Below are 10,167 nucleotides of genomic sequence, written 5' to 3'. Positions count from 1 at the left end.
AAATCTAACCCTACTTTATGTCGTTGTCCATCACTCATTATGGAATCACAATGAGATTTGGTTTGTTGCGTAAACATAACTGCCAAAAAGAAAAAAGAAAAAAACATGAAAGATTAACTACTAATTAAAAGTACTTGCCTTTACATTTAAGACGATTATTATTGAACTCTTTTTCTTTTGTAGTTTAGGACAATGATGGCCGTGACCGACAAGATGAAGGAGAAGAAGTCGACGAATTCCCCGAACTACCCTTCTCTAAGAACAAATCAGACAAATAGTTTTCGATATCTTCAGGGGTAAATCGGACAACTGAGCTCAAGTTTCTCTTCCCGTTGTCGTTCCCTCCACCGGCTGCTGCTCCCGCCAAGACGAGAGAGCTTCTCGTGTTGTAAAACTCGCGATATATCGGGACCAGCTTCCTCGCTATCGACACTTTTATCTCGTCTCGTAGCTTCGGATCAGCTACGACGCAGACACTATGTCTAACGTATGCGTCTTTGAAGCTCTCGCTGAACTTTTCAAACATATCCTTAACTTCCTCAGCCGTCATCTCCACCGTACGGTTCTCAGGCAACGAAGCCAACACTGGTCCCCACGCAAGCCGCTTATAGCTACCGGCGAACTGCCTCATCTTAGCGAAATGCCTCGTGATCCAGTCCTCGCCGAGGAGTTGCCTCAAGTTCGAGGAACGTGCACGTGAGACCACGTGCTGGAGGTTGTTGGTGAGGAAGAGATACTGCACGGAAAAATCCTTGTAGTGATTCGATTTATGATCGATCTTGCAGAGGAGGACGAGGATGAGCCAAGCGAATCGTAGAGCAAGTTCCGACGACGGCGAGTCGTCGGTTTCGGAGACGTTGAAGTAAGTTTCCGGTAACAATGACCTATCCGGCGGTGGAGATCCGGCGAGGATATCGACAAGCACGTTGCTGTAGTCAGCTAGAAGAGTGAGGTGATCCATGACGGAGATCGTCAGAGGATGCACTCCTCCGCCGGGAACCACCACTTTAGACGAGTCTTTCTGGATTCCGGACTCGAAATCCGCCAGTAACGACCGAACAGATTCTCCGAGAGAGATTAAAGACTTTAGAGCTTGAGCTCTGACGACGGAGATAGAGTCGAACGAGAAGATCGACTCGATCGCTTGCCAGTTTCCGGCGATGGAAGTGTACATGTCAAGCAACCGGAAAATCTTCTCCGGCGGCGAGTTTTTCTTGGTGGTTTTGGTAGCGATGATCTCCGGGAACCCAAAGAGAAGAAGCGCACCGTCGCGTGAGATGTCACTGAAGCAAGACTCTCTGATTGCGTCAGAGGTTTCGAAGACATGATCACATAGAATCTTCTCGCCTCTGAACAAAGTCTCCATAGAAACACTCACTGCTTTCAACCAGCTTCTGATCTTCAACTCCATAACTTCCCATGACATCTTCTTCACTTTCCCCGTACTCGTCTTCTCAACTTCTAAACGATAGATACCTTCGTCGATGATCGATCTACGAATGGTTTTATATATGCTTATACACTCCTTAGCGTAACCAGAACCAATCATGCACTCAGCGATTGATTTTAAATCCGTCATGACGTTGATAGAAACCTCCTCCAGCTCAACGATGATATCACCTCCGTTGTGTGAATCCTCGACGTCGTCGGGGAAATCAGAGTAGCTAGATCTCGCTGAGGTAAGTGAAGAGCGAGTAGAGACAGACTCTGGATCAAGATAAGCACGGTTCATCGAAAGAATCTGGTAAAACTCTTTTTGTAACCTCTTCATAGCGATCTGCATGAGTTTATGAGCTCTCATGAGTCTCTCCGAGTTCGGATCCTCACACACCAGTACATCCATCGTCTTCTGAAGATCTTTGACTCGTTCGATGAACATCATGGCTTCTGATTTGTCCTCGTAGAACATAGAAGTGACTTTGGCGAAAGAGGAGGTCTCAGTGTTCCATCTCTCGATTATGTCGGCGGCAGACTCGATCACTCCATAGATCGCCGCCGATTCTAAACTCTGGCGTGGCGTTAACGTAAGAGGAGGCTGTTGATTAGAGGGCGTTACGGCGACGCAGCAGATGTTAATCATCGGTTTCCTCATCATCAAGTCGTCGTAAAATTTTCAAAATTTTCGTCGTCGTCGTCGTCGTCGTCGTCGTTGAGAGAAAATATTTGTATAAGTGGTGGTGATAAAGAGTTATATTATGAGAGTAGAAGATCGAGTCGTTGAAGGGGGTATTTATAAAAGAAATCAAAACAGCGTTGGGACTACGTCGTTAAACTTAAATTTTTGTGGACGAAAAATGTTATTGTTGTTGACCTTTGACTTTTTGGGCCTACACGTATTGTGTGCTTTCCCTAGATATGACGTAATTTTTTTTTTTTAACGTTTAGTAGTGAAAAATCCATTTTATAAGTGTCTGACTATTTCAGAAAGTTTAAATAAAAAAATGACTTCACGACTAAACAAAATCCATTTAAGTAGTATTCGCGATAAAACTTTTTCTTTTTATGATACAATTGTCAAAGTAACTCTTAAACGTAAACTACGCGAGCGTTTACATTATTATAAACTATGAATATATTTATAGTGTATGCTACACTGCTACTATGCTTAATCCATGAGGTGTCCGTCAATTACAAACCCTAGAATCTAGGTTACTTGTGGTTGTGGATGGTATAATCTACAAACACAATATGTATATCTTGCATAAAAATATATTCTTAATTTGGAAAATTAAATGATTAAAAGAATAGGTCTATGGATCGCGTCACCCCAATGTCCAAAAACTTACAGATGTTGACGCCTGAGCTCAATTTATAACGACTTGAGTAAATTACGAAGAGAGATTTATATAATTTCTGCTACCTTATAAAAATTTCTTTCCTTTTTTTTTTTTTTTTTATCTTTTCTAAATTTGCGTCCATCCTTTCTTAGGTTTTGAAATATATGCACAATAATGTTGTTATGCTGTTTTCTTCTTTTCTCATATTGAACATATGTAAGGTTCCCGGTTTCAATATGCGAGTTCTCACAAATTTTCCATCAAATAAAGAGTTGTATAATGTTTAAAAATAATTAAAATAAAATATATTTTTTTGTTTTACAATTTTAATAGATAACAAGAAATCACATCATGACTTAAATTCAATCTAATCCATATACAAAATTACAAACCTACAAGATTAGCTATAGTTAAATTTACTTATTTTGTTAATAAATGATCATCATTTATACGTAAGATAGTTATAGAAATTAAAATCTTCGATAATGATACAATGGAATGGACTAAGAGAATCACATTTTTTCAACCACGTGTTAACTACGTAGAGATAACTTTTTGTCAACAATTTGTTATAGATAGATAGCTTATATATCAAATAAGATAGCCTATCCATATTCATATGTAGTGGATTCGAGTTTATTTACAAAATGATTTTAAAATAGTGATCAAATCTTCTCATCAAAGTCAAATTCAACTTTAAATAATTGCAAGTCCTAATAAGATCAAATAGTGATACATCTTTGCTTAGCCGCTGACAAATATATACACTGTTTCATCGAGACTTGTATCATTAAAAGTAATCTAATACCATTTAAATATTACTACGGAAAAGGTTGGTAAGCCAAAAATGCGTCAAACTAAAATATAGTTTTGCTTGTTTTGTTTTTCTGTCTGTCAAGGATTCTAGTAGATTAATCATTCTACCAAGTAAGTTAAATATATTATATAAATTTGCGAAAATTCATGAGATATTACTTGGAAGATAAGCATTTAGAAAGCATCACCTAGCCAACCAGGTACTTAGCTTCAGGATAAAATGCAAATTCGATTAAAAATAGTAGTCTCTCTAAGTGATATAATTTTTTTTAAAATGTAACGTATGAGACAGTTCCTAACATATTGATATTCTAGAAGTTTTCGTCAGTTTTATAAGAGCCTAGTCCAGGTTAAATTCATTTGGGGGTTTATGAATCATAATTTGAAAATAAAATTTGATCATTGTTAGCAATTTTGAAACGTCTTAATTTACAAGAAGATCTGAGTTTTTATATGTCGGATAAATCCAAATTTTGGTAAAGAGTTTCTGATTATTAAAAGAAAAAAATCGTCATTATCTTTGATTTTCTTTCGAGTGTTTCAATTCAACTGACAAGGCAACGTAGATGAACCCCCTTTAGTCATGAACCTTTGGTGCATATTCACATGCATGTCTTGATAACTTGATATTGACCTCATATTTGCTGGCTCAGTTTGTTTCAAAGGTTATGATTGGTGGTGTTGTTGCTATAAACTTTTACACAATTTTCCAATTTTTTACGGTTGTTCTTCGATGATTTGTCCGTATACGTAAAGTCAGGAGTCACTGTCGTGACTCAAGACAAAGTACGCCCGTTTGAAAAATGGACAAAGCAATAATTAAAAAATTTATTAAAATTGAAATTCCAATTAAAAACTTAAATTAGGATCCAAGAGCATCACGCATTAAATAAGCAATATAAGCATTAGTTCATATACAATGACTTTTATATCAAAAGTATTCAAAAACATGTGAAACTTTTCATTTTCTTGTTTTTCCTTCTAGAAAATTTATGGTATACTAATCGTCATGAAGCAAATAAATTAAATTCATAATTATAGGTTTTATAAATATATGTATGGAATATAACAATCCACGATATATAGTGGCTATATATCCTTTCTAGTTTCAATCAAATAAACGAAATTTACATATGAAATAAACCACATAAACATTACGAGTTAGCACCGCGTAAACCTTTTCTAATCCTTCCACCGACTAATTCCAATTATAGAAGAAATAAATTTCGTATTACGAATACTATTTGATATTACAATGATTACAATTACGTGACATCTTAATTATTAATGTTGATGTAACATTCAGTTACACATTACACAGAAAGATTTATCAATGTGTGGGTATATATTTCACCACTCAAACAAAATTTCTTGGAATAACATTGCTTAGAATATCTGATTACTAATTTTATCATTGATATGTGAATGGTACTACCCGAAGAAAATATTTAAAGTATCTGTATTCATCCCATATAGCCAAACTATACTAAATCTTTTCTTGAGTGGTACCATTCACATTTTTCTGTCAGTAATAACGGCATTTTCGTTACTTTTTAAAGTATTTTATACGTTTGGTTACATAATTAAATAAAATAAAATAATATATCTAATAATAAATATGATTGGGATTTGGGAATATCGCTTATCCAAAAGGTCCCAAACCCAAAGAGTACGTTTAGAAATTGTAATTATTAAAGTACAAAAAATACACTTCAACCGAAAGACCGCATAGCGCAGTGGATTAGCGCGTTTGACTTCGGATCAAAAGGTCGTGGGTTCGACTCCCACTGTGGTCGTTTTGTTTTTATCCCCTTAGATTTTTGTTTGTTCTTTATAATTTTTTTTTTTGTTTTTTTGTTTTGGGTTTGAGTGGGGGAAAAAGGTCAACTGACCAATTTACAAACCGACGAAAGCAGACGTACTTATCGTAAACGAATGCATCATGCTCCGACTTCCGACTCCTTCACTTCAAAGTTCAAACCAAAACGAAAAATAGAGGAAAAAAACAAAAAAGTATCATATTTGCTTGTTTTATTTGCTTTCTGCAACATTTTATTACCACCACATTCTTAACAGATTCCTTTGTATTCACATATTTGATATTAGTCTTCTGATATTTTGAACACATGTTCTCTTACGATGTTGACAATTTATACTGCGATGTTTTCGTTCATTTCTAATTTCTTTGCCAGATCATGTTTATCTAACCTACAATATTAACATAACCACCGCAATACTGTAGACAGTTTGAATACGTTGCGATTGAAGATAGCTGTTTGAAGTGTGCAACAAATGTCAAATTAAAATTGTTTCTATCCAAAAGTTTCCTATAAACTTTCCATGTCGTAATATAGATTGAGTACTAAAATGGAGATGAGTTATATATTTTTCTTTGAGTTCATCAAAAACTTGGAAAAGATAGAAAAGCAAAGGGATCAATAGGAACCAAAATCCAAGTATCTGAAACTGTTTGATACGATAACACAAGTGAATAACAAGAACAAGTTTCCATCAAAACAAAAAAGCTGAAGCAGTTTCTAGTAGGCTAAGAAAATTAAACTTTGATAGCGTACTTCCTGATTGGGAAGTACATCTCCTTCTTCTTCTCACGCTCAGTCTTCAAAGAGGCCTGAAATGCCGAGAACAAGACAAAGAACATAAGCACTCACAGTGACCAAAACACACTGAGCTCTTGTGGTTTAAAATGTTTTTGCCAACTATACAAATGATTGTGAGTTTTGATTTAGCTAAACAATAGACAGACCTGGTGTTTGGTGAGGCGTCTGCGGATAGCACGGGTCTTCTTGGGACGAAGATCAAGAGGAAGCAACTTCTTGTTCTTGTATGCTTCTCTTAGAGCAGACTTCTGCTTCTGGGAGGACACTGTCAAAACCTGAGCTATGGATTTACGCACCACCTTGCTGCAAATTACAATATCACAAATTACAAAACATCAGATTCAAAAAATCCAAACCAGGAAATGTCAAAACCAAAACCACATTCACACTCTCGAGAAGACAGTTATATGATACATAGTCTGCATATAAGCTAACGAAGATAACACCATTTTCTAATTTCCCAAGGACATAGCAAATTCGAATAAGAGAATGGCTTAATGTAGATTTCAATTTAGAATCCTATTCGACACTCCAAATCTAGAAATGATTAAAGCTAAACTCGAAATCTAAAAGTTTCTCGATACGTACATTTTGGAGAGCTTGTTTGGAGCACCACCAGTGACTTTGGCGACACGGAGGAGAGCGAGCTCAGCCTTAAGCTCCTTAAGCTGGTTTTGAAGATCGCTCTTCGACTTGTCCCTCAGTTCGTGAACCTTAATCCTCGCTAACAAAAACCGAACAAAACAAAGATTAATAAGACGCAATACTTCTATGAGGAACGAAATGGATTGAAGATATTTAAGGTATTAGCCATCGCCATACCCATCGTGGAGCTTGTGACTTTGTGTTCAACTTCTGCGCCGCTGCTTGCTCTTCTTTTTTGGCTCCGAGATTCAGAAACCCTAGCTATTGAGTGAAGGGGGATTATATATGAAGCCTCTTTTGTTTGATGAGAGAAACAAAAGCCCTCCTAGTCTACTAATTGGGCCGTATTAAGCCCAGAGTTTTATTCCATAGCATGGCTTACGAAATTACTAAATGAGCCTTACAAAAACAAAATTAAAAAATATTGTTGTTTGCCTGTTGGATGTTCAGTGCAACTTATCTCAATTATCACTAGGATTTGGGTATTGTTTGTGTTTGTACTTTTGTTACACAAGTTTGGTGGACTCTGGAGACAATTTTTGTAATCGCCGAGTCAAAAATTGGAAATTATATTTACATATGATCGAATGGAGTTTTTACATTACTTTACTCTTTGTAGTTTCCTTCTTTCATGAATCATCTACTCGTGCACTCAAATCTCAAGTGGAATACTCAAAATGTGATGTTGTTTATGTATACATCTCTTCGCTAACAGCCAAAAGCATCAAGAATTGGGGGATAAGATGAGTTTAAAAGAGAGAAGCCTAAAAAGGAAAGTAAACGAACGTGACCATTCCATATGCATCATCTTTCTGGTTTCATCATATGATCAGCGCAGTATATTTAAAACCTTAAACAAGCAAATGAAGCCTCGGCTTCTCAAATACTCACATGAACTGTTTACATCACCAATCTTTCAACAAAATAAAGTGCTCAGTCAGATCACAACACACATATCACAAAAGTGTTATACTAGTTACTTTTTTTAATTACACAAATTTGCCAAAAAAGAAGGAAGTGACAAAAAGCCTAGAAAAGGAGGTAGCTAAATAGCAGAAGACATTATCGTAAGTTTCCATGGCTCCCCATTCCTTTTTATCCATGGGAGTGTCTAGGTACGAATGATTCTCCGGAAGAATCCTAGCAACTTGCTCGAACTGCTTCTTAGCTTCGTCTCCCTTCTTTAACAATGTATACACCAATCCTTGAAACAGATATACCTTGTAATCCTCCGGATCCTCCTTCACTAACTCTTCGCATATCCGGATTGCTTCGACCGTGTTACCTTCGAGAACCCTAATCTGCGCGATCAACATCCTCAAACCGCGAATCTCTTTCGTCTTCTTCTTCTTCATATCCTTGCATCTTCGAATCGCGTATTTGATCCTCTTCTCTGCTTCTAATAGTTTCGGCTTAGAGTCGTAGTACTCCATCACCAAGTAATGTAATGCATCTACACGAATCGGATCCGTCGAAAGAATCTCTTCGAATGCTTCGATTGCTAATTTGTTTTTGCAGAAGAAGGAAAGAATCCGAGCTTTCATACCCGGCCATTTTTGTTCTTGAGGTTCGATTTCAATGAGACGGTTCATCGTCTCTATCGCCTGGTCACATTTATCGGACTCGAACTTTATTTTAGCTAGCGATACTAAAGATTCCACATCGTTCGAATGCGTCTCGAGGTGTTTCTCGAGCGTCGTCTCTAACACGGTAGTAACCGGAGTCGTCGTCAGGGCTGGTTTGGAGATGAGGAAAGAGGACGCTGAGAACAGAGCTGCTGCTGCGGTGAGGGTGATGAAGGTGGTTTTGAGAAGTGATCGTTTGGGATTCGACGGAGATGATGAAGCTCTGATGGCGACGACGACCGGTGTTGACTTTGCTTGGTCTCTGCTGTATAAACGAGGAAACGAAAGATTTTGAGGAGCTGTTCTGACGAGGTTGATATGAGGGTTATACTTCGGCACACAGCATTGAAACTTCGCCGTAGACGCCATTTTCGCCTCTGATCAAAACTCTATAAACAAAGTACCAAACAAGTCAACCCCTGAAATGGGTAAAGAGAAGAACAGGGCAAGATCCAGTTCGAAAAGCGAGGCAAGAATTAAAACGATGCCGTCTTATTAAAAGGCCAAGGCCCATTTAGAGAAGCCCAAAAATTAATTCGGCTCCTCTAGTGAAATCAACCGTAGATTATTTCTTTATCGACGAATACAACGAAGTCACGTTAGCGATCTTGGTCTTCTTAACAGTAACCAATCATGTTCGTATCAACTCCTCTATATATAGATTGATATTTTCAGTTTCACTTGGTATTTTTTTTTGTAGAAATCTTAAGAGTCATCATATCATAATCAATGGCACCGAAGGCAGATAAGCAACCAGCGGAAAAAACATCGGCGGGGAAGAAGATCACGAAAGAAGGAGGGAGCGAGAGTAAGAAGAAGAAGACGAAGAAGAGCACAGAGACTTACAAGATTTACATATTCAAAGTGTTGAAACAGGTTCATCCTGATATCGGCATCTCTGGGAAAGCCATGGGGATAATGAACAGTTTCATCAACGACATCTTCGAGAAACTCGCTCAGGAATCGTCGCGGTTGGCTAGGTATAACAAGAAACCCACCATCACATCCCGGGAAATCCAAACCGCCGTGAGGCTCGTGTTGCCCGGTGAACTAGCCAAGCACGCCGTGTCTGAGGGTACCAAAGCCGTTACTAAATTCACCAGTTCTTAAGATATATTTCTTATTTTTCTCTTTGATTTTGTATTTCCCTAGTATGGGAATTTCGAATCGATATTGATATTATTCTGGTTTGGCTGATATTTGCAATCCCTTGATCTTAATGTAATAAAAGCTATAAATTTCGACACTCTTCTATATGTGTTTGACATTGATTTTATTTTTACGTTACGATACATTCTCACATTAGGTTTCTGATCTATATATACATTTTTTGAGACATTTATAAAATAAATCATGAAGTTGGTATTTATTTACAGGCATGTCATTGCCATTAAATAATTAATTTAATAAACAAACTAACTCTATTTATATATGATTTTTTTTATAGAAACTAAGTGTTTGAAAAGGTAACAAACATAATTGTAAATATATACAGATTTTATTTTCTTATTTTATAAGGAGGTGAGTGATGAGCTATTGTTCTTTAAAAATTTGAAAAACTGATTTGATAAAATAGTGACTTTTAGTCTCACATACTATATTTTACTTTCACGGGTTTCGTAAGATAAGTTTTTGCGGATTAATTTTTTTTGAACATGTTGCGTGATCCGCCTAGCGTGGCGGGTT

The 10,167-nt window shown here is 37.0% G+C and overlaps 4 protein-coding genes and 1 non-coding gene across 6 annotated transcripts; 2 read left to right on the top strand and 3 right to left on the bottom strand.

Moving 5' to 3' along the window:
- On the bottom strand, positions 95-2,246 carry LOC104764650 (exocyst complex component EXO70B1-like). Its single transcript, XM_010488222.2, has one exon. The coding sequence runs from the start codon at positions 2,093-2,095 to the stop codon at positions 185-187; it is 1,911 nt and encodes a 636-aa protein (XP_010486524.1). The 5' UTR covers positions 2,096-2,246; the 3' UTR covers positions 95-184.
- Positions 5,316-5,389, top strand: TRNAR-UCG. Its single transcript has one exon. It is a non-coding gene; the product is annotated as a tRNA-Arg (tRNA).
- On the bottom strand, positions 6,009-7,144 carry LOC104764649 (60S ribosomal protein L35-1). Its single transcript, XM_010488221.2, has 4 exons — positions 7,034-7,144; positions 6,800-6,935; positions 6,358-6,514; positions 6,009-6,222 (listed from the first exon to the last, which is right to left on the bottom strand). Exons 1-4 carry the CDS (start codon positions 7,035-7,037, stop codon positions 6,148-6,150), a joined length of 372 nt encoding a protein of 123 aa, XP_010486523.1. The 5' UTR covers positions 7,038-7,144; the 3' UTR covers positions 6,009-6,147.
- On the bottom strand, positions 7,687-8,913 carry LOC104764647 (protein SLOW GREEN 1, chloroplastic-like). 2 transcript variants are annotated; one of them, XM_010488220.2, is made up of 2 exons: positions 8,403-8,913; positions 7,687-8,309 (listed from the first exon to the last, which is right to left on the bottom strand). In XM_010488220.2, the coding sequence occupies exons 1-2, from the start codon at positions 8,848-8,850 to the stop codon at positions 7,846-7,848; spliced, it is 912 nt and encodes a 303-aa protein (XP_010486522.1). In that variant the 5' UTR covers positions 8,851-8,913; the 3' UTR covers positions 7,687-7,845. The 2 variants fall into 2 exon arrangements, with proteins under 2 accessions (XP_010486522.1, XP_010486521.1); XM_010488219.2 differs by having other exon boundaries at positions 7,688-8,913.
- On the top strand, positions 9,192-9,720 carry LOC104764646 (histone H2B.9-like). Its single transcript, XM_010488218.1, has one exon. It carries the CDS (start codon positions 9,211-9,213, stop codon positions 9,589-9,591), a length of 381 nt encoding a protein of 126 aa, XP_010486520.1. The 5' UTR covers positions 9,192-9,210; the 3' UTR covers positions 9,592-9,720.

This window comes from Camelina sativa, chromosome 19 (assembly GCF_000633955.1).
Source record: "Camelina sativa cultivar DH55 chromosome 19, Cs, whole genome shotgun sequence".
Classification (NCBI taxonomy): domain Eukaryota; kingdom Viridiplantae; phylum Streptophyta; class Magnoliopsida; order Brassicales; family Brassicaceae; genus Camelina; species Camelina sativa.
The sequence above is the reverse complement of the archived record's forward strand: the minus strand, read 5'-3'. Positions and strand labels throughout refer to the sequence as shown.

Excerpts from the sequence above, each read along its gene's own strand:
- LOC104764650 (XM_010488222.2), bottom strand. The coding sequence starts at position 2,095 with ATGATGAGGAAACCGATGATTAACATCTGCTGCGTCGCCGTAACGCCC.
- LOC104764646 (XM_010488218.1), top strand. The coding sequence starts at position 9,211 with ATGGCACCGAAGGCAGATAAGCAACCAGCGGAAAAAACATCGGCGGGG.
- LOC104764649 (XM_010488221.2), bottom strand. Across the intron at positions 6,515-6,799 it reads CCAAACAAGCTCTCCAAAAT|CAAGGTGGTGCGTAAATCCA; the intron begins GTACGTATCGAG and ends TGTAATTTGCAG. Across the intron at positions 6,223-6,357 it reads GACGCCTCACCAAACACCAG|GCCTCTTTGAAGACTGAGCG; the intron begins GTCTGTCTATTG and ends TCGGCATTTCAG.
- LOC104764647 (XM_010488219.2), bottom strand. The coding sequence starts at position 8,850 with ATGGCGTCTACGGCGAAGTTTCAATGCTGTGTGCCGAAGTATAACCCT.